This window comes from Typopeltis vanoorti, chromosome 18, assembly GCF_054136105.1.
Source record: "Typopeltis vanoorti isolate ZY-2024b chromosome 18, IOZ_Tvanoo_1.0, whole genome shotgun sequence".
NCBI lineage: Eukaryota > Metazoa > Arthropoda > Arachnida > Uropygi > Thelyphonidae > Typopeltis > Typopeltis vanoorti.
The window spans coordinates 68,850,704-68,875,699 of record NC_143566.1 but is presented as its reverse complement, the minus strand read 5'-3'; the positions used below and the strand labels follow the sequence as shown (position 1 = coordinate 68,875,699).

Below are 24,996 nucleotides of genomic sequence, written 5' to 3'. Positions count from 1 at the left end.
TATCTTACCAATGAATAAGTCAGAAAGAGTAACTTTTAACCCTTAAAACATAATTTCATGAAAATATTACTCCATTGAAAATGGAGTAATAACCAGTAAGAGTGAAATCCTAAATAATGCTGAATGATTATTGTTGCATAATAATCAGCAAATATCAGATGTTATTTATGAGTCAAATCAATGAAGCACTTTATCAATATTTGTGCTTAAAAGAACCTAATGTAAGGATCCAGTTTTTTGGGGGGAGGGAGCAAATGCTGACTTTTCTATATAACATGAAGTGACAGTTGATTGTGTTTATTTTCATGTGGAAAGGTGAGAAAAAAACATTAGAAACAAATATCAAATGGGAGAGGTATTTATTTAGTATAATTAACCAAGAAAGTTGTTAAATAATAAAACAACCATAAATTAATGTCACTATAGTACGATTCAAGACATCTGATATACACGAAGTATTTTTTTAATAACAATATTATGTACACTGCTCAAATACTGTACATTAAATAATATCTTTACACAATGTCTGTATACAAATCAGAGAAGAACAATGACCTTTCCTCATTTATTTTCCATCAACAGATTTATCACGTACAATCACAGAATCATCAAATTTGATCATAAACGTTGTTCCTTTATGCCAGTGAGTTGTAACTTTAGCAGGCTAGACAAAATAATGAAAAGTACTGTTAGCATAAATGCTTTATGAAGCATTAAAAAAAAATCAATAGGAATAAAAATCAAAAAATATAAGCATGAAAAGTGCTTATGTACAATAACGGAATGACACTCAACGTTTCTTTGACCATATATTACTATACATTATGCAATGGCAGGCAACATGAAATCAGAGAAACTGTTATTTTGTTATAGTGTGTAAGTATACGTTTTATATTAAATATATATTTGTTATTCATTTGTGTTGTACACATATTTAGCCATTCACTATATATGCAAATATATAGTGAGTGACCAAATATGTATGTACAACTGAACTTCTTGGAGAACAGAATTCAAGCAGTATTTTCAATGGGATATAGTCATGTGCAAATGTCTATTTCAATATTTGTGTTGCAGAATATTTCATTCCATCTCCTACAGTAATGCAATTCAACTGAATCGCGATGAGAGAGGAAGCCAATGAAGTAAAATCTCTCTCATGCAACCATTCCCAAATGATATATTGCCTTACTAGGCACATTATCCAGGAAATAATGCTAACTTTTTTTCCATCAAAGTAGCATTTATAACTGCAACATTAAGTGCACCAATGGGTAATTGACATATGTGAAACAATTTTTACATTAAAAAATAAACAAAAAAAAAAAAATTCTGCTACATACCCTCACATTTCCTCAAAAAATTTCTGGTGTGAAATAAGAAACTGACAAATGAATCGATTTTAAGGGAGGACAATTATATACCAATTATTTGCCAGGTTTTATTCACATAAGGGTCAAAACTAGTTAAATATTAGATTTCCACCTAACCTATAAATAATATACAGATAGTCAACTTGGTCATCTGATCCATTCCTTGCCATCCTGTGGTGCATTTTGTTACAAGGTATATAAAGAATGGCTTGGCAATTTGGGACAGTCAAATTCAGGCAGACATGACAGTAACAGGATTTATATGCTTGATATTTGAAAGGTTAAATGCAAATTTTTTTAGTACTATTTATTTGTCAACTTGAAATTTTTTATAATGCTTAAGTAATCAACATTCATAATACCACATCTCCAGATGTGGTATTATGTAACATCCAAAAGGATATTAGTGACACTGTAAGTATGCAGAAGAACAGAGCAAATGAGTTGATTGTACTGGCTGGCACAAATGATTTGAAAGGTGAGAAATATGCAATGAGAGAAGATGTTAAAGAGTTGTTAGCAGAAGTGAAAATGAAAAGCAAGAAAGTAAAGATTGTGAGTCTGCTGCCTTGGTATGATAGAACAGAACAGAACTGAGAAGAAGGCCCATGACTGCCAATGAGAAGATTGTGCAGGAGGAACGGTGTGCAATTTACTGATATATGGAGTGAATTTGATGAATGAAAGAACTTATATATGCCTGACAGATTACATTTAAATGGTTTTCGAGTTAGATGTTTGGAGAAAGTGTTGTTTAGTGAGAGTGTGGTAGTGCTAAACCAGGGAAACCAGAAATATTAGGTAGGATAAAATCAAGCACGTGTCTGGCCACCCCTGTAATAAACGAGCATGGGTAAAATAATGATTATGCAATGCCAAATGGGATTTCACAGGCCTCCAGTTTAAAGGGATTGGTAATGACATTACAAAAGGGTAACTATAGGTACAAAGGGATGTTGAAATGCATGTACACAAATGCAAGAAGATTCAAGAATAAAGGTGAGAAGTTTTTTGCTCTGGTAAAACCAACTTGGCCAAAAATTATAGGCATCAATGATACCTGATTGACTAAAATTATATAGTTACAGGGATGATAAAAGGGACAGGACAGGACAACTGATGATAGCTGCAGAATTATGACCAACAAAATTAGAGGTTAAAGAGAATATCAGGTCTGAGGGAGATGGTTCATTTGAGGCTGTCTAGTGTGAGATGGAGGCAAATAGGACAAAATACGTTGCTGGGTGCACAGAAAGATGTAGATAGCATGTAACAGCATATCAGCACAATGAATGTAGGGTGAAAAATTATTATGGGGGGACTTAGATTGGAGAGAGGAAAGGGGGGGAATGGGAAGATGGAAGTGGGATTTATATGGTTGCTAAGGGATAATTACATGAAACAACATGTTATAGAGGGGACAAGGGGTTTGAGGGTGTTGGGTCTGATAGTAGCATCAGAAGATGTATCAATAACTAAGATAGACTCTGCCTCCAACTGGGGAGAGTGACCATGCAGAAGCTGCCAAACACGTGGAGTTCTCTGTCAAGAAGGGGTTTATGTTCAACTACAAGGCTGGTGATTATGAGAGACTCAGGAGTCATCTTGAAACAGTGCCATAGCTTGAGAAGCTATATGGAAAGAATGTCAGGTGCATGGCAAGTGGTCAGAGATTGCTTGAGAGTAGTAATATCAGACTGCATACACAAGGTCAGGCAATCTCTGACCACTTGTGATGCACTACTAACATTCTTTCCTTGTAGCTTCTCAAGCTACAAGGAAAGAATTAAGTGAATGAGTAGGGATATAAAGCAACAGTGCAAAAAAAAAAAAGAAAACATTGTAGACGAAATATAAAGAAAAAAGTGATCAGCATACTCATGAGCAGTACAAAGTGCAAGCAAGCAAGGTGACTAGTATGGTAAGGAAGGCCAAATCAGACTATGAGAGAGAATTAGCCCAACAGGCCAAATTAAATCCAAAAGAATTTTTTCATTATGTACCAAGTAAAAGGAAAAATGACTGTGGTAGAATGACTTTAAACAATGCTCATAGTAGGAATGTGACTGAACCAAAAGAAATAGTCATCCCTCGACTTACGTATCTTGGTTATTGATATATCTTCTGATGCTACTATCAGACCCAACACCCTCAAATGTCCCCTCTATAACATGTTGTTTCATGTAATTATCCCTTAACTGTATAAATCCCACTTCCATCTTGCCATTCCCCCTTTCCTCTCTCCAATCTATGTCCCCATAGTTAGTCTCCCATAATAATTGTTCACCCTACATTCATTAGGCTGATATGCTGTTACATGGCATCTACATCTTTCTGTGGATTCCCCTGGTCTATAGCAGCACCAAACAACGTATTTTGTCCTATTTGTCTCTATCTCACATTACACAGCCTCAAATGAACCATCTCCCTCAGACCTAATATCCTCTTTAACTTCTAATTTTGTTGGTCATAATTCTGCAGCTATCATCAGCAATACTCCCCACCTCCTGTCCTGCCCCTTCTATCCTCCCTGAAAATACAATATCTTTACATTCTATCCCTGTAACTATATCATTTTAGTCAATCAGGTCTCATTGATGCCTATATAAGTCAGTTCGGACGTAAGTCGATACATTAAATCAACGGAATTATAGGGATTAGGGACTTAACAGTAATACGTATACTGTCATTTTAATTTTTAAACATTATAAAACTGTACTGTGCATTACCACCACTATAAAACAGGAGAATAATCAACCAGATCTTCCTCCACAATCATATATCTTCATTACCTTCCCTATATGAAGGACCAGGCTGTAGCTCTTCTGGTGTAACCTTTGTTTTTCTGATGAAAATGTCCAATGTACTTTGCTTATTCCTCTTCTTTTTTTTTTTCATCATAAATTTGTTTATAGCAAGCAAACACATCATGTACTTTCCGTTCTACTAATAAGTACTGTTCAACATTGGGGTCCATGTCTTTAACCATTTTGAGAATGCAGAGAACATTTCTGCAAGACCCGTCACTGTGAATTGTTTTGCTACCTCTTCTTGTTTTCTTTTTCCTCTTCTGCAACACGTTGTTCCTCCAGTTCGAGGAACAACGTGTTTCAACTCATATTAAGTGCTCCTCTTCAGGGGCACTTAATATGAGTTGAACTATAATCATCATCACTTCGAGATTCAGATTGTTTGCCAGGCCCACTATTTCTTCAGTCAATTTACAAAATCTTCATTTTTTTTCAGAACTTCAAAAATCGTACACAAAACGTTTTAATGTATTTTTCCATATGCCACTCATTGAGAGATCACTTTGTCCCAAACTACAGCAATATTTTTAACAGCATGATAAACATTGAATGCTTTCCAGAATTGCATACGAGTCTGGTAGTTTCCTTCAGTAGCAGAAATGACGTGTGAAAAAGTTTTCCATAGATAATAAGCCTTAAACACTACAAGAACTCCCTGATCCATTGGTTGGATCAATGAAGGTAGTGTTTGGAGGGAGAAACATGACTTGAACTTGGTGAAGATCACTGATATAAGAAAGATGACCTGGAGCATTATCTAGAATTAATAAAATTTTAAATTCTACATTTTCTTTTACACAGTAACTTTTCATTTCACTCACATAACAGTTAAGGCATCTGCAAACAATTTTTGAGTCATTGACAAATTAAAAGAAAATTTGTTACACGTTGGGACCAAAATATTTTTAATATTTTACGGAAACATTTGGTTTGACAAAATACCTTTTTTAAAACATTTACTAAGGCGAAACCTTTTTCAGTCATTTCTTTTTCAAATAGCCATAAATGTCTATATACATCCACCTGTTTCATGACTGATAGTTATAAAAGCACTGCTATTAAGTGAAACTGGACTGATTTTCTGAAAGGGACATACTATATGCCATAGTTAAAGTTGTAGTACTTGATCCGAGACATTTGAAATATTGATTACTTGAAGTTTTTTTTTTTTTATTTATTTATATGACTACATAATACCCTCTTCTATCTGAATATTAAATAAGGTAAATTTTTAATTTTGGCAGTAATTCCTTCCTTTTCACTTTTTTTAATTGAATTTCTTGATAAAATATTGTATAGTTGTTTTTATTATTATCTATGGCATCTCCATAAAGTCTGGAGACTCATCGCAGGAGACCCAAATCACCACACTTCCACAGATAGACCCTAGTTCTCTGACTATTTGTCATATATTGAGAATATTTTACTTGCATCTATTTTATAAAACCCTTTAATATCTTAAAATGGAAGAATATTGCACATAAAAGAAAAGAATGGCTAAAAATTGTTTTGCAAGCTAAAACTCAAAGAGTTGTAAAGCTAGAAGAAGAAGAATATCTTAAAAGTTTCTATCATGTCCCCCTCTTTTCCACCTGTCAATTAAACTATGTAACCCACAAACCTCCATTCTATCCTCATACGGAGTATTCCACAGACCTGTCACCATCTTGGTCACTCGTCACTGAATCTTTTTGACAACCTCTTGGTCCCCAAGAAACCCAGGTGACCAAATTGTGCACAGTAGTCAAGATGTGGCCGAATCATAGCCTTATAAAAAGGGATAATAACTTCCTTATCTTCACTTGTTAGAGTGTTTCCAAACATCCAAATAATTTGTTGAACTATTTTACTAACTTTCGCAATATGCCCCTCTGAACTTTAACTCTTTTTCTGTCATTATCCCGAAGTCCCTAGCCTCATCAGTTTCCTGCAAACCAATAGCATCAATATGATAATCCATAACCTTACATTCTGCAACATTAAATTGACAATCATTATCCTTTGCCTACAATGCCAATTGATTTAAATCATCCTGCAGGATATCTACATCACTTTATCAATTATTGCTCTCATATTGACTTACATAACTGACTGCACAAAAAAGCATCACCAATGAAATAAAAAACAGAGATGGAAATGGATTGGACACGTACTGAAAATGGACAGCAGAGAGATTCCTAAAGTGGTCTTGACATGGATCTGAGAAGGAAAACTGAAAAGGGGAAGGCCTAAACTTGGCAGAAAATGAAAACAAAGAAAAGAAAACTGGCTGGCTGAAAGAACTGGAGAGAAGCCAAACTGGTGGCTCAGGACAGGTACTGAAAGAAACAGATCTCAGCCTGATATGCCATAAGGCACTAAGAGGATAAGTAAGTAGTCATTACTTATTTTTCATAAGTTGTCTCAAATATTGCACATAATCTATACCAGACTATATTTTGCTTTAAAGAATTCAGTTCTGTTTCTGGGATTTACATTTTTTATATATATATATATATATATATATAAAATTTTCAAAACATATAGTTCAGTCAATTTTGTGGCTCTCCTTTACAGTGGCATGAAAAATGAATGTTCATCTTCATTGTCTCCACTCTTTAGGAAAAATGCCATGCAAATTGCTTAAAGTAATTTACTTTCTTCCATCCATAAAGAAATAGCATATTTCAATCAGTTCCTTATATCAGTGAATTCATCACTCCTCGTGTATAATAATTTGACCTTAAACATCTCCACACGTTACTATCAGTTTGAATCATCCCTTTAAAGAACACCTTAACCTATAATCCGAAATCAACCCCATCCCAATAACAGTCTACTATAAATATGCCACTTCAGCCTACTATCCACTTTATTTGTAAAGATTTTATTTAAAGAAACAGAAGATAAGTTGAGCCAAGAAAGGTTTTAAACCTAAAGTAATTTAGTACTGTGGGTGGACTAAGGAGTTTTTTTTTTTTCCCTATTATTTCCAGCCAAATGATGGTTGACTGGCAATATTTTGGAAAACAAAATTTAATGCCACATTTAAGCTCACTGTACATATGGTTATAATACTGATATCATTCTCTATTTGGAAATATGGCCCAGATACCTTTCCCAACCATTTCAATAACCCATATCCTATTCATAATAGCACTTCACAGTATAAACAACACCAAAAGAGAAAAAAATACATTTGCTGATTTTCTACCCAGCAACTTCAGAGCACAATTATAATTGTGAAAGGCACAGAGTACTAAATAACTGTTGAAAACAATTCAAATTGTAAGTGAAACAGAAATAATGTCCTTAAATTATTATTATTCAACACCTCCAGAGAGTCCAAAGACTCGTTGAGGGAGGGCATCTACTCTACAACTCTATCTCCACAACCCACAATTGAATTACAATGAACCACAACTACACCAGTGCCATCTACCTCCCACAGCCCATATAGGGTGCCAAATGGCACCCTATAATCTGCTGGATAACCATATAGTTAATTTGGAGACTACCAGATCTCAAAATGACAATCTCCCAAATTAATGCAACCATAATTGAGGTTAGGAGAGAGTGCTTCATAGCTGATGCTAATTCTAAATAGAGTCTCTCAGACCTATGACAACTTCTATGTAATATCAATGTTTACCTCTATATAATTTTATGTGAAAGAGTATACAGAGCATAGTCTGCCATGCCAATCCTGATTTGCTATACAGATGATTCTGGATGTAATTTTTGTGTCTTTAAGGCAGATGTTAACTACTCGACCAGTCTGTCCAAAGTAGGACAAAGTGCAGGTACAAGGAATTTTTACATTCCAGGATGAGCAAGAGTGCGAAGTTGATCTTTAGGAGAATGGATGAAGGTAGTTAGCCAAATAAAATGCTTAAAAGTAGCACAGAGATTATATTTACACAGAACTTTGGCTATTTTTTCTGATGTAACCTTAATATATGGGATGGGAATGGTTTTTCTGATGACGGGTGTAACACAGTATTTTATATGGATTGTAGCCATTGTCTAAAAAGTGTTGCAAAGGTTCCTGAGCTCAGTTTCAAAGGCTGTGTCATTTAAACAAACAGCTCAGTGAGTAAGTGTTTTGAGGATGACTACTGTTTAGAAGGGTGGTATGTGACTGCTTATGTAAATATCTTCCCGTATGAGCGGTCTGTTTAAATGGAAAAAGACAATGAGCCATTAGGAATTCATGTCACTAGTTTATCTAGAAAGGGGAGATAATTATTTCATTTATTGATAGCAAAGTTTATTTTAGGATGTCAGCTGTTAAGATTCACTAAAAATGTATTCAATGTGTCTGGACCACAAGGATATATAGCAGGGGTGTTCAACCCGTCAATCGCAGAGCGATTTTTGGTCAATCTCTTATGTGTTCCTCCTTACTTACAAAGTTAAATAAAACTGAAAACATAATATTTTATTTATCATTATTTTGTATTATTTTTAATTCGCTTTAAGTGTATTGCTATTGTTTATTTATTTTTTGTTAAAATTGTCAAATCAGTAATTTTCTTATAAGTCTGGGTAAATGAATTAATTTGGATCAGTGGAAGTCAAACAGCAAGCTGAGTGAATATGATTATAACCAAAGTGTAAAAACTCGATTGTAGCTTAAATATTCCAAGCATATTACATCGATTTTTTACTTAGGTTAAGTCCCATGTGAATATTGTAAAAAAATAAACTTTGTTTGTCTCGGTATAGTTTGTATTAGATATTTTTGTAAATAACTCTTTTGAAGCTAACTGTATATACTGCTTTAATAAGCATATGTTAGTGTGTTAAAAACAAAGGCAACGTTTTTGTCGCCGAAGCTGTACATATAGCAGCATTAGAAAGATTGTTATTGAAACTTGTAGGTATGAGAAAGGCATGCAGGCTCCAAGTGTAAACATCTCTGAAGTCAGTCAGAAAGAGTTCAAACAACTTTCCATTGGCCAGCAATCAAAAGAAAGCGAAGGAGAACAAAAGGCATGCCGAACTTGAAACTTAAGATGAAAGACTCATACCAATTCTTTGGGGGTTGCCAAACTTCATGCGAGGTCTCAGAAGAGGCCTAATAAAAAGGGACTGAAGCAAGCAGAAGGGATCCTGGTTCCAGAATTGCTGTCAGAGAGGAGGCAGCCAGTCCAGAGTCGCCGTCAGAGAGACTGCCCGGATCCATGTTGCTTGAGAGAGGAGTTTCCTGCTTCCAGAAAGGAGCTTCTTGGTTCAAGACGTCGCTAGAGAGAGATTACTTCTAGGCCGCAGACAAGGTTTCAAATTGCCGAAAGGAAGAGTTCCAATTGCTGGAGAAAAGTTTCCAGGCCAGGTTAATGTCAGACATTCACCAGTGTGTTGCATTTTCATTACAATTTGATGAATCAAACGACTTCACTGATATTGCTCAGTTAATGGTATTTCAAGATTATGGAACCTACAAAGAGTTTTATGCCTATTCCATGGGAACATTTCCTTTACAGGAAATAACTGTTTCCTAACAATGACTTTAAGCATTACCAGCTGCTAATGAGAGCAGGAGTACTCAATTTATCTATTTCATAATAATTTGCTAATACTAAATTATCATTTAACTTAAATTATCTTAAAGCCCATGCATCAAGAGGGAAAAAAATGCATCTTAAAATAACCTTGCCTCACCTTTCAAAGTTAATATCTAGTACACATTAAGACAGAATATTTCATTGAAATTTTCCTGAGCAAAAAAACAAAAACAAAAACTGCTTGCTATTTCTGTATATACTACTAGCCAGATCAGAAACTGCTGCCATCCTTTCATTTGCACTTTATGACATTTCTATCTTCTACATGTAAATAATTCATATTGAATACACCTAGGTCTAACCTTCATTATAAGATCAGAGGAAACATTAATAAATCTATCTATATGAGATCAACTGTAGTTAGTTGATCTCATATAGAGAGAGAGATGGCAGGATTTTTCATCCTGCCAAACAGTCTGAGAATACAAACAATTCAGACATAATACACTTGACCTCATAGCATTAAGCATTAAGTTGTTTTAGCATGATCTTGACAACTAACTGTGCACATGTTAGGCTTAGGTGCTGGTTACAACTAATGGTGAATGAATAATGGAATGACAAAACAGAAGTTTAATGGTTCCAATATTTCTTCTGTCACAAAGACATCTTCAAGGAATATAATACAATATAAATTATAACATGCACAGACTAACAACACAAAGTAAAATGAAACTGCAGGCTATAGGTGCGAACAGGAAGCCTAGGCTATAACTTGGGATGCCTAAGAATTATTGTTTTCCATATTTTAGAAAGTTTAAAACACCCATACTTATTTAGACTGGTTTTTAAGAGTAGGTTATAGAAAAAGCCTCTCAAATGTGAAAATGGATATAAGGAAGCATAGTAATTTTTCTATTTGAACCAATAAACTCACTGAACATAACCTCCCTTTTCTACAGAAGCAGATATAAATTAGAAGGATTATTTCTAGAATTGGCCACAGCATCTGGCTGCCTCATTATCTGTATTTTGGGAATCCATTATTGTGAGACTTCAGCAAGTTTCCATCACTACACCCATAGAGAACACCAGTTAGGACTGTGTTTGTCTTACTGCTAGTGTGCATGTTTTTTTGTTTTTTTTTGTGTGTGTGTGTGTGCGAGTGTGCGTGCGTGCGCATGTCCACCATGAAGATGCCTAGGGACCAGTGGCGGCCCGTACATAAGCACTGCAACACTGAAGAACCCCCAAGGAAAAAATGAAAAAAATAAATTTTGTTTGTGTTTATAAATAATAACAATGCTTACAACATTATATAAATGCAATACAACATGTTATACAGCTTATGTTTTGACATTGATTGAATAGTTAATAATTGGAATTGTTCGATTAATGCTTTAGATTACGAAACAAATGCACTGCGATCTAACGCCGATATTCGCTTGCGCTTGTCATTGCATGTTACATCGTTAGATATGAAACGTTTATTATTGGTGCATGTGCGTGGTAAACTATTTTTTGTAAATCTTATTTTATTTTGTTAAAATAACATATTATTTATTATAGATACAAGGCTGAATTATGACGAGTGTCACTGTTGAAAATATGAAAAGAATTATATTTTTTCAATTATTGTTACACGAAACAAACGCACTGCGATCTAAAGCCGATATTCATTTACGCTTGTCATTGCTATTGATACGAAACTTTTATTATTGGTGTTTGTTCGTGGTGAGGATAAAATATTTTTAATAAAGCAATTTTTTAATATGTAAATTTATTTATTAATAAATTCGTTACTGATTAGGAAAAAAAAAATTTTTTTTATATGCAGCACCCCCACTTAAAATTTTCACCGGCCACCACTGCTTGGGACCAAGGCAAAATATCAGCTAAATAAATTAAGTTAGTAATTATTATGTCTAGACATGTTTTCTCCATTAAACATCAACATTAAGGAATAGTCTGGTAGACCTGACTGCCCATATTCATGATTATGAATGCATTTTTTTAAAACTTTATTTTCTTCCAGCAGGCATTGGATGATCTTCATCTCTGCCCACAATGGGCCAACTTGCAGGAAATGAGGACTCTATACACTCCAGGAAATGAAAAAGAATGGAGTTGGTTCTTAGGGGAGTAGGTAAGAACAGTCAATTCTTACCCACTGTAAATATGGCTTACAAGCAGTGCAGAGACTATTTTTTTCAAAATTTTGTTTTTTCAGATATATCCCAGACACAGGGAATGGTAATCATATTACTATTATACTGTATGCATGCAGAAAGGACTAAATATTTTGTTTTTGTTGAGAATTGTAGCCATTAGATAATTTAAGGATAGCATAGATAACTAAGTTCAATGAGAGATAGCTCTAGTAGTAAGAATTTTAATAATACTAATAATACTTCGGGGGGGGGGGGGGAGAATGATGAGAAAGTTTTGGAAATGTTATTTTGGAAGGGTTATGTATAGAAAGGACAAACTGTTAATTTCTTTTTTTCCACAGTAAAATGGATTTTTGAATGTGACTGTTGAAGATGATAGAGGAATGTGTAATGTCTCTAGGCCATGAGGACAAATTGAGAATGCATCGGCAATATATCTTAGCAAGAAGGCTTAATTGCAGATGGGTTAAGATGCTGCTTTTCATATTCTCCTTGTAAAAATATTGGCAAAGGGGAGTGAGAACCCATCACTGTACCTTCTGTTTGTATATTTCATTCTTCCAAGATAAGACCCCATCTCGACTACTGTGCCCAGATTTGGTCACCTAGGTTTCTCCTTGATGGGGAGGAGGTGGAGAGGATCCAGAGGCGAGTGACCAAGATGATAGCATAGCAGGTCTGTGGAATGAACCTTATGAGAACAGGTTGAGGATTTGTGGGTTGCAAAAATTGGTTGATATGCGGAGGAGGGGAGATATGATGGAGACATTCAAATTACTGAAGGGTTTCTATAAAATTAATTCAGAAGATATTTTTGAGAACAGGGCTGGTTGTGGGAGGACTAGGGGACATCCATGGAAACTGGGCAAAAGTGTGGTTAGTAAAGGTGTTTGAGCTGGGTTCTTTACTTTTAGAGTAGTGAATGAGTGGAATGTGCTCCGAGTCTGTGGTGGATGCTGTGACAGTGAATGAGTTTAAGGCGAGGTATGATAGATACTGTATGAATGTTGAATAGTTGTGATGAATATGATTTGGGCCTCCCTCGATGAGTCTAATGACTCCCTGGAGTTGCCCGTAATAATAATAAGTAAACTATCTAGATGACAAAGGAGTAGAAATCTGTGATATCGAAGGAGGGAAAGTTTTTTTTTCAGTGCTAAGATGTCATTCAGGGAGATACTGGTGAAGAGAAAAATGAAATCAAAGCTGACTACAATATCAGAATAATTTAAAATTAAATTTCTGATAGAAGCTTTAAAATAGGCAGAATTCTTAATGTAAGAAAAATTCTGGCCAATGAGGAGAATAAGCGTTTGCTACTAATTATTTAAATAATCTATAAGAGGGGAAATCAGTAACATCTACTATTGTTTCTTTCTTTATGTTGCTCCCACCCACGAAAGGTTATTAGCAAACTTACAATATATTTTGTACCATAGGTGGGCTAGATTTTTTATTTTATTTTAATACATTTTTTATGTTTTTAATTTATATTTTACATCTGAGATCTGAGAGAATTATTGGATTAGTGAATGTTGTTAGGTATAAGCTAATCCATGTACCCTGGGAGGGGGGCTCAAGAATTAAATTTTTGGTAATTTTAGGCGGCCAAGAAATTACTTTTTTTGAGTAATCTTCTTATTGTCTTAACTTGAGATTTAGTAAGATTGTAATCTAAAGGAATATAAGACTGGTCTATGAGCCTAACATCCATTTTACAGTTATATTCAATGGTGTTGAGAATTATAGTATTATCCTTGTGCCTTTAGTGATAACTATATATATATACAGGGTGTTCGGGATAAATTTGACAGTTTCGTAAGGAAAAAGAAAATCTTCTTTGTATCTATTAAATTTAATGAATTGACAAAAAAACATTACAGGCAGAGTTAATTACAATACTATCAACAAGATTTACTCAAAATAACCACCATTAGCATCGATCACAGCTTCAATTCTGCTTCGGAACCTCGAACAAGCTGATGCTACAGTCTCCCTGGGAAGGGCCGCAAAAACTGTTTTAATTTTATCCATTAACTGGGCTTTTGTATTACTGGAAGTGCGATTGGTGTCTTTTTCAACTGCGCCCCATACAAAATAATCCATGGGGTTAAGGTCTGGGGAGTTTGGAGGCCAAACATTTGGACTGGTGAAGTCGTAGAAATTTTCAGACAACCATTTTTGACTTTTCCCAGAGGTGTGGCAAGGGGCCGAATCCTGCTGCCATACATACGGCCTACCATTGGCTACCCTTGTTATCCAGGGCTTGACTACAGTTAGCAACTCCACGAACAAAGCCCGAATTCCAATGCCAGGGTTCTTCAACACCTGTTCCTGCAGATTTGCGAGGAATTCTGCTGTACGAACGCAATCAGATCGTCTGCTAGGGATCTTTCTTCTTGCTACATCCTCGTAGTCACCATTGCAAGTCTCTAGTTCGTGCCTGATTGTTTTTACTGTATTCAGGGAGCATTGGGCAGCAGTCGTAATATCCTTATTTTGATGGCGGGCACGAATCATCATGATACAAGTTATTCTCTTCCATGATTCAGGTGGGTTCCAGCTATCCATCCTTTCTGACATCTTGTATATGAATGAAGAAGGGTCCAAACTTTTAAATGAAGAGAAGTGTGTGTTAATACATGTAACTTACGGAAAAATATAATTAATTATAAATATGTCAAATTTATCCCGAACACCCTGTATATATATATATATATTTTTTTTTTTTATTGTTCTTCTGCAGACTCCTGGGAGCATAGAAATTGACTAGAAAAGATATTACTTGGGGGGGGGGGGGGAAGGAAAACAAAGCTTATATGCCTAAGACTGTTAACAACATTGAGCCTAATGTTAGCAATATCTGTAGCCAAGTTGTGGACACCACATTCATCAGAAACATCAGCTCCAAAGATGGAAATCGTCTTGGTGATACAGCAAAGTTGTGGCCAAGACAAAGGACACCAACAATTACTTTTAGCTTTTTTGAAGAAAGGTTGACAATATGTATAGTAGGCTAAACTTGAAGTTAAAATCATGAATTAGAAACTGTTAATTTGCTTTTATATGTCTATCTCTTCTTTTTACCAGCATCAGAAATGTCTGAAAGAATAGCTCAAACCTCTGAGTTGAGGATTACAAATCTCAGATTGTAGTGAGCTGATAGCTGCATTAGTGATGACAGGGCTAGCATGAGTACCGATGATCTGCAGACATGGAAGGCATTTGAACAAAACTTGATTTTAAACTTAATGCATGTCAGTAACACTTCATCTAGCATTTCTTGAGAGTTGTAACATCTTCCAAATAGTAATGTCTCTCTTTTTTTTTTTTTTTTTTTTTACAGGATACAATAAATACTCACACTGATAAATATATTCACAAATGTTTCCATCTCCCACCACCACTCTCCAGGTTTAACATGCACATTCATCAGATGCATCTCCTGTACCCCTTGTAATGAAAAGAATTTTGTGGCGTATTTTAAATAGTTCAAGTGAACAGCTGCCAGTTAACACGTTCGCTGCCACGCTCCTCAGGCATAGCTTGTTCCCGCATGCCAAGCACTTTTGCATCTTCAAGGTCACTACGAGTAATCTCGTAGCTGGCTTATCAGGAATTTTGTTTCACATGCCAACTACGAGTAATCTCGTATCACCCCCACCTATATATTACATGCGCTGACGACTGTGTTTATTGCGTCTAGTCTCTAAAAACTTTCAGTTTTGTCATGACCAGTAAAAGAAAACTTACTGATAAAGAATGAGAAGCTTACGCTAATATGAGCAATGATGAATTTAATGAATTCATCATTGCAAATGGAAGGATAAGAGGGAAGTTCTTTCCGTTTCAAATATTCACAAATTTGAAATGATTGAAGTGAAAAATCAGAATGGTAAAATTCAATTAAAATCAAATATCGTTAGGGACTATAATTTGGGTGTCAGGTCAATCTTTCTGATCAAATGCTTTCTAACTATTCCGCCTTACGAAAGGCAATTAGATGGCCAAAGAAATTGGCAATACGCATTTTTGATATATACATTCAAAATGCACATAAATTTTATAATAAAATTACTGGAAATGCAATGACAGTGTTAAAATTTAGAGATCAATTTATCTCAGTTTTTGTTGGAATAGATGAGCTTACAGCATCACAGAATATCAGCAGGATTCGGGACCTTCATTATTTGGAAATTTTACCACCTACAGAAAAAAAAGAATCGCCCGACAAAGCCATGCCAAGTATGTACACGAAGCAAACAATGACGCAAAACACGTTATTATTGTCCTGTTTGCCAGGAAAAACCACCATTATGTGTGGAAAATTACCAGTAATCTTCCAAATTACTGACTTCCTATGCTTGGCATAGGAGGTCGGTAATCGACATACGAGTATATCCGTAGTTGGCTTATGAGGCTCATACACCAACTACGAGTATGCTCGTAGTTGGCAGCGAATGTGTTAAATTACTATGAGTAAAACAAATTTTGTTTAGATGACTGTTAGTGGTGGTGTACATCATTTGTTTTAAAGTAATGAATGTTGGTGAAATTGGTGTAGTTCCCCCCCCCTCCTGTGTAAATATAAAAATATATATTAATATATTTTTTTGTATATGAGCAGACTACTGCATAAACCCATTCAAGAGAATGAACCCTCCCTTCTCCAACAACAAAAAAAGTTTGGGGAGTGATATACACAAAGCAAGTAATTACTATCCACTTCTGCAATGCAACTAATGGATCCATTAAATACGATGATACTATTCATACAATCTAATAAAAATGAAAACATAATAAAATACAATTAAAAGTTGATGAGCTTTCAAATCCAAATGTATTTTGTGTTACATTTGTTTTTAGTAAAATAAGCAATAATTTTATAAAATATACTTACAAAACTACAACCAACAAGAATTGCCTCAATAATCCCACCAATAAAGGCTGCACAATTCAGAGTACCTAAAATTAAGTTATGCTATGAATTTTAGGAAACAGTTATGTTCATTACATATTTAACATTTGTAACAAAAAATGTGATTTTTTTTTTTAAAATATATTTTTGTTTTTTAAGAGAAATTTGACTTCAGAAATTTTTCAATTTGCTGGTTCTTAAAGTTTTCCATGCACAGACAAATACAGAGTTGCTCAATGATCAAAGCTAGATAACTGGGTTGAAATCTCTACATAGCTTTTAAAGACTGCAGAGAGCTAATCAGGGCTTCTGACCGAATGACTGTCCTCAACTTCTCATGTATATCTCATTATCAGGTCAGCCTGGATACTGAATGATTAAGAATAAGCAAGCAAATTAGGATTAGTTATTACTAACACCATATAACACCAACATAAAAATGTGCCCAAATTCACATGGAGAAAGGATGTAAGAAATAAGAAAAGCTCATTGACTATGTTATAGTTGATAGCGATGTTTTCCCACTGGTTCAGGACACAACAATACACAAAGTATTTGAAATAGGAAGTTAACACTATTTAGTTCTGAGTAGGATAAAGTTGAATTTCATAATGAAAAGAAGAGTATGTGAGAGTTTTAAAACAAATTAAAGGTGAGCACCTTTCAGAGGTGAACTGTAGACTAAAATATACAAATGTCATTCAAAAAAAAAAAAAAAAAATTAAAAAGTTTGAAAAAAAAAACAAACCTTGGTGGTGGGTTGTGTGCAAGGCGAGAAAAAAAACGAACTCTATCAGGAAGTTAAAAGAGGCAATCTAGGAAAAGAAGAAAACATAGAAAGTTCTTGGCAAGTAAGTCAGCTTGTGTTCAAAGTATATAGAGAAAAATGTAAGAAAGCAAAGCACCATGTAAAACTAGATAAAGAAAAGTCATGGAAAGACTTTGGTAAGAACACAGAAAATAAATATTAGGAAGGTAGCAAAAGATTCTGCAGGTTATTGAAAAAGCTCAGAAATGGAGGAAAGATTACTGTAAAAGGAATCAGAGATGACAAAGGTGACATGAAAACTGAAGATAAAGATATATTAGATGTCTGGAGTAATTACTTCAAAAAATTGCTAAATGAAACAAGCAGTGTCAGCAGGGTGGTAGAAAACACTCAACAGGAATACACATCCATACTTGAAGTAGAAAAAGCTGTCAAAAACCTGAAATGTGGAAAGGCAATTGAAGTAGATGATATTAAACCAGAAATGCTCAAATATGGAAGTATTTACAGTAGCTTTTTTTTGCAGTTTAGCACTTTGCACTTCAACATTTTTTTACTCTTAAATTTAACACTGGCTGCACTGCATAATTCAGAAGACATGTTCAGATGGTCAAATTCCAAATTATTGAAGCAATGCTCTCATAATTAAAAAAAAAAGAGATATAAAAGAATGTGAGAATCACAGAGGTATTTCCCTACTGAGTGCCTGGTAAGATTTATCAAGTATATATACTTGAAAAACTGCTAAGAAAAATTGTGAAAGGCAAGCTTGTTGAAAAAGAAGCTAGATTCTGGCTAAATAGAGGTTATCAGGATCAAATTTTCACTTTAAGACGTACCTGAGAAATCATGGGAATATAACAAGGATCTGTACATTTTTGAAAATTATGGAGACAACTACTGTGTTTGAGTAAAGCTTTAGTTTAATATAACTGAACTCTACATTCGACGTTTCGACCTTTATATCAAGGTCATCTTCTGGAGCATATGCACTATATACAGAGAACAAGCTACACTACAATTTATCCGGTTTGTTAAAGTTACTGACCAACCATTACAACAATTGTTAGCCTGCACAGATGACCAAGGCAAATTGCCTCTGATTATCCAGATACCAAACAAAATGTATCCAGTGGTTTTTTGCAAAAAGACAAGCATTCTAAATAACTTGGACACTAAAAAAAAAGGTTCTGATGGCATCTCTCCAATTATATTCAAATATTGTACTCCAGAGCTAATTACACCTATATAATATAGACAATTTTCTATAATCAGTCAGCAGTTATCCCAAGCCATGGAAGCAAGTATTTATCCAACCTATTCAAAAAGGAGAGAAGTATGCTTGTATACTTATATAACTTCTACACTGCTTTAAACTTGGTATCTCTTCTGGGTCTGGCTCATAACATTATACATGTCTGAAAAGGGGTGTGTGTGCTTTTCATTATGGGGATACTAAGGCAACTGTTGCAAAGTCATTAGCCTCTATATACACAAAAAGCCCAATTTTGAAGACACTTCATGCACAAACTTTGTTTGTTTATACTCTGTAGGTCTGGTTGGCCAAGTGGTAAGCATACCTACTCTCCAACCAACAGGCTGCAGGTTTGAATCCTGCCATGGGCATGGATGTTTGTGATTGTCTTTAGGTGGGAGATGAATGTCATCACTTGGTATGATACCACAATCCCACTTATTGGAGACCTGAAGCAGCTTGAAAAAGTTCCATGTTTGGTCTCTAGAGCAGGGCTTCCAGACTATGTAAAAAATGAAAAAAAATACATAAAAAATTGATAAAATAGTGGGAAAATATCCCTATCCTGCCCAAGGTACAAAATGTACTATAGGTTTACAAATAAACTTTCATGGGTGGGAGCAACATAAAAAACTTGGATAAAGGATTAAACAAAGAATATAATTTCTTGGCATCTAATTTTGTTGCAGCTTCTAATGTTTTTCATTTCTTATTTTAATTTTCTGTCGATATTTCTATGGTTTCTGAGCATGGTTAGGGCTTGGTGAAGGGTCCTAATAAATAAGAGGATGAAAAATTATTCATTTTCAAGAAGAAGTTGATTCAATGCTAGTCATACATTACTACCCACTCTTTGGCAAGCAATGCCTACACTTGGGAGTGAAATGCTGGGGGCTACTCTGGATGCCATACTGGGATCACAGTAAGCCTTGTCCCTAGACTATGGGGAAAGGAGACTTACAACACTGCTGACCCTTGTAGGTAAGTCTACTAGCCAAGCGATCTTGGCCAGACCAAAGTAGTGCAAAACTACTAGAATACTTTCTGGATGTCCACAGGTTGCTGCACAGCAAACATGGTGGCAAGGCTTTGGGATCCCTATGATAATGGTCAGGAAGATAGGACAATAAAAAACTTAGGAGAAATACAACGAAGAGCATAGTACAAGTATGAAAAGGGCCAGTACTGTCACTGGGAGATACCCCTCTACAATGAACAGGTGCTTCTGGCAACCACCATTCCTCCAAACAGTTTGTTTGGCCTGTGAAAATAAGAGCAGCAACAGCTGCCCAACCATCTATTTTTAGTACACTGAACATGTTTCTGCTCTCCAAACACCGAACCTGTTATTCAATCTACCCCTGGAACAGTCTTCTTCATGAGGTATTCCCAAACAACTATAACCAACTCTTCAAGAAAAATATGAATAGATTTCTTTTCAATTCTCAACTGTATCCCATACACAGCACTGATGCGCTGCAGATTCTTCTGCTTCTTGCGTGTGTGGTGGGATATATACATAGGATGATTATACTTAAAGTTCACATTTTGAAAGGCTATAACTGAATAACTACCCAACAGAATGATTTAATATTTAACATGATTGTGTGCAGCAATGAACCCAACATTAGTTCTAAAAGTTGCCACCAGGACGATACATGGCACTGCAAAACCATAGTTGGTAATTCAAAACATTACAAAATGTAGGGTACATACAGTGCATTGTGTGGTTACACAACAAATGTTCCATATACTGTCCTCCAATGTTGGTGACGTGCTGAAATTGCAAAATAGCATGCTTAACAACAGAACATAGTTTCACTCAAAATGTTGTGGATGTGGCATGTAATTAAGGTCCACTAAGTTGGTTATGTGCCCATGATGGACAACTTCTTTGAGATGTCTCCACAGTCAAAAACCTCACAGGTTCAGATCCGATGAGCATGCTGGCCACATTGCACAAAAATGGCCAGCATGCTTCTGGTGATTCTGCCCTCGGTAAAATGTGTCTTAAACAACTGCTTGAGGTGTAGCGATGTAGGGAGGGGTGCCATCCTGCATAAAAATTATTGAATCCAGGCACTGACACTGTTGAAGTGTTGGAATCATCTGATTAGCTGAGAGAGAGAGAGAGAGAGATGCATATCGCTGGCCAGTAACAGTGCAAGTAACAAGCAGAATAATGAATTCCACTGTAAAACCACACCTTCAGGGAATGAAGTGAAATCTGTTGCACGATGGGTTTGCAGTTACGCATATTCACAGCACCATCCAGATGGGAGAGCTTCATCAGTCCAGAAAATGTTCCATGGCCAGTCATTGTCCAGTTCACTCCAAGCAAGAAACTACAGGGTAAATGTTTATCATGCACCCTGCTCCAGATTCAGCAAATGCTGAACATGGGAAATCTTGTAAGGATAAGAAGTGCAGAATTTGCCTTATGACTTTGTGAACCATGCTTATGGGTTATTCTAAAGACCATGCAATACAGCACGTGCTGCTGCTTCCTAAGACATTTTACCATCCTTTCTTCCTCTAATGCTGAAGCTACTTCATCCACTGCCTGCAGTTAGATGGGCTTCCATCCTCTGCTAGGTTTGGCATCTAAGGAACCTGTCTCTTCAAATTTCCAGATTGTTTTACATAAACCATTTGGAGTCAGAGGACTGTTTTTAATCCCTTTAATGTTCTGAACTTTCACAATGCTGTCAAGGCACAGCTGTTATTTTGGTAAAACAACTTCATGAGAAGTGTGTGATCCTTTGGTGATGGTGGCATTGTGCTTTAATAGACAATTAAAGCACATTTATACCATTTATAGACAATGGCTGTTGTCTATAAATGATACAGTCACAGTGTTTCACTGCATACCAGGAGTATCATGTGTAATTTACATGTATTGAAGCGCCTTTTAGAACTAATGTTAGTTTTTTGCAAAAATTAAAATTCCATTGTTGCACACATCGCCATGTTAGGCATTAAAATTATTCTGCTGAGTAGTTACCCAGTTACAGCCTTTTGAAATGCGAACTTTAATTATAATCACCGCGCGCGCGTGTGTGTGTGTACTATAAAATGATAAGCTGAAATTGGAAATGGATGTGACGTTGGCTTGAAACGGATGTAGGCTGTAATGTTTTTGTCAAGTTATTTGAAACGTTTTGAAACTCAGAGGATACCCTGAGTGTCGAGGCTTCAAAATTCAAGTCATCAGAATTCAAGGAGAACTGGCCTACCAGTCCAGAACACGGGGGGGGGGGGGGGGGGGGGGCACTGTAGGTGTCAGGGGGCAGCGTCCCCTAGTATATATATATAAGAAATGAGTTTTGCTCACATATTGAATACCAATAACTGTCAAGTTCCTTCCTAACATCTTGATTTTAAACAATTTTTCCACAGATGGCATTTATTCACTCCTCTAATTTTTATCAGAATTCTCCTTGTATGTGGTCTCTAGTCTTGAACTTTATTTCTAACTCAGTTCTCAGATCCATTTTAAAACCTATTCAAAAAATGTCTTATATACATCTAGTTTAGTGTTTTGACTGACTGCTCTCTTATTCCATATAAATTTATTCAGTTGATGCCCCACCATGTGAGCTTTACTTATTCTATGGTCTAACTCCATATTTAATTTTTCATCTTCACTAAATACTGTGCATATAATAACCAAAATATTTTTACTTGTTATATTATATTAGTTCAATCAGGATGAAGCTTGTTTTTTTGGTGCATTGATTATTTTCATAGTCTTTTTTTTTTCATGTCTGATGTGGTACAGAAATTATTAAAATTTACCGTATATGTCGACATATAGGACGAGGCCTAAATTTTAAGCTTATGTTGGTTGTATAAGATGACTCCCCAATTTCTTCTTTCTTGTATTAATGCAACATACTGTTGTTATATCTGTTTTTTTTTTGCATAGCATAGATTTAGTATTTATGCAAATTACCCTAATTAAAACTGACTAGTCTCAATTTTAATTAACTATTGATTTTGCATTTTTTTTTTTTAATTTTAGGATTATTAAAACTGTCATCATCATCATCAAATTCCTGCTATGTACCCTCAAGGGGTGTACAGGATATGATAGTACTACATGAAAAAAATTACATCATCACTAACTTCCTTACAATTTTCCTCCAAATCAGTCTGTTACTTGTAAAGACTCCAACATTATCAGATCTTATATTTCTATCGTCTAAGGCACTTTGTACCGTATCAATCCACCTATATCTTGTTCTTCCTCTGGGTCGTTTTCCTGCCAACCTGGCAGAGAACACTTGTTTTGCTAATCTTTCCTCGCCCATTCTGTTTAAGTGACCATACCACCTGAGATTAGCTCTGCTAACGCATTCCTGGATGCTGAAAATGTCAAGCTCTTTCCTAATATCCTCGTTTTTAATATGATATTGCCATTGATTCCATCTGTTCACGCCTATAATCTTTCTCAGGACTCTCATATCTGTGGTCTCTAGTCTTTGGTCAAGTGTTTTACTTCTGACCCAGCTCTCAGATCCATAAGTTAAAACTGGTTTGAACACTGTCTTGTATACAGCTAATTTAGTGTTCTGACTAATTTCTCTCTTATTCCATATGAATTTATTCAATTGACTTCCCACCATACCAGCTTTGCTGATTCTGTTGTCTATTTCTATATTTAATTTACCATCTTCACTAAAAATCGTGCCTAAATAGCTGAAATGTTTTACTTGTTCCACAGGTTCTCCATTCACATTAAATATGGAGTTGACATTTTCAATGATTCTGCCTATTTTCATTGTCTTTGTCTTTTTATTGCTGACCTTCATACCATTTCTATACAACAGCTATTCAATTTAGTCAGAGAATCTTGCAGACTTGTAGCAGATTTATTTAGAAGTATAACATCATCTGCATAAAGCAAAGAGCTGACATTAACATCTCCAATTTTGATATCATGTTTAATACCACTTTCCTTCATAATGTGATCCATATAGATAATGAATAACAGAGGGGATAATGTACATCCTTGTCTCACACCAGATTTAACATTAAACCATCTTCCTGTACTTCCTTCAATTCTAACTGCTGACTTACAACTCAAATAAAGACTAAGTATTGCTTGATATAATGCCCCATTGACACCATATAACTGCAGCGTATTGAATAGCTTCTCTCTTGGCACCTTGTCATATGCCTTTTCCAGATCAACAAAACTTAAATACAGATCTTTGTTATATTCCCATGCTTTCTCGACTATTTGTCGTAAAGTGAAGATCCGATCCTGAGAGCCTCTATTTGGCCTGAATCCAGCTTGTTCTTCACCAAGCTTTTCTTCCACAATTCTTCTCAACTGTTTCTCAAGTATACTTGCATAGATCTTGCCAGGAACACTCAGTAGGGAAATACCTCTGTAATTCTCACATGCAGTTTTATTTCCCTTTTTATATATGGGTACTATGAGAGCTCTACTCCAATCATCGGGAATTCGTCCCTCTGTCCAGGCTTTCTGAACTATGCAGTGCAGCCACTGTAAGACTCTTATACCACCATAATTCAGCATTTCTGGTCGAATATCATCTACTCCTGCTGCCTTTCCACATTTCAAGCCTTTGATGGCTTTTTCTACTTCAAGTATGGATATGTATTCCTGACTGCATGCCTGGTCAGTGTTTTTTACCACTGTGCTGTCATCACTGCTTGTTTCATTTAGCAGTTCTTCAAAGTAATTACTCCATACTTCAAGGATATCTTTTTCTCCAGTTTTCATGTCACCTTTATCATCTCTAATTCCTTTTACAGCACTCTTTCCTCCATTCTTAAGCTTTTTCAACAACCTCCAGAATATTTTGCCACCTTCTTGATATTTATTTTCTATATTCTTGCCAAAGTCCTTCCATGACTTTTGTTTAGCTAGTTTTACATAGTGTTTAGCATTTTTGCATTTGTCTCTATATTCTCTAAGAGCACAAGCTGACTTATTCGACATGAACTTTTGGTATGCTTTCTTCTTTTCCTTCACTGCCTCTTTAACTTCCTGTGTCTACCAGGGAGTTCTGATTTTTTTATCCTTACAGACAACCTCACCACATGCCTCTCTGGTAGAATCAAACAAGGTTTGATTCCTGTTCTCAAACTCTTTCATTTTTTCTTCAATAATCTTTGTGTATTTTAGTCTACAGTTCACATCTGAGAGCTGCTCAACTTTTATTCGCTTTAAAACTTTCTT

General features: G+C 35.4%; 2 protein-coding genes across 9 annotated transcripts in view; one reads left to right on the top strand and one right to left on the bottom strand.

Moving 5' to 3' along the window:
* The window catches only part of LOC150096750 (uncharacterized), a 326,095-nt gene that overhangs the window by 282,002 nt on the left and 19,097 nt on the right, over window positions 1-24,996 (top strand). For 4 of the 6 annotated variants that reach the window (XM_090408260.1, XM_090408264.1, XM_090408263.1 and 1 more), the window contains one exon: window positions 11,705-11,815. In XM_090408260.1, the coding sequence (XP_090264386.1) occupies window positions 11,705-11,815 (111 nt within the window). The remainder of the gene's footprint in view (window positions 1-11,704; window positions 11,816-24,996) is intronic. The other 2 variants (XM_090408265.1, XM_090408266.1) reach the window with 1 other exon arrangement.
* The window catches only part of Trs31 (trafficking protein particle complex subunit 31), a 331,260-nt gene continuing 306,606 nt past the window's right edge, over window positions 343-24,996 (bottom strand). For all 3 annotated transcript variants that reach the window (XM_090408257.1, XM_090408259.1, XM_090408258.1), the window contains 2 exons: window positions 16,741-16,805; window positions 343-664 (listed from right to left, as the gene is read on the bottom strand). In XM_090408257.1, coding sequence (XP_090264383.1) covers window positions 566-664; window positions 16,741-16,805 — 164 coding nt within the window. In that variant the 3' untranslated portion in view covers window positions 343-565. The remainder of the gene's footprint in view (window positions 665-16,740; window positions 16,806-24,996) is intronic.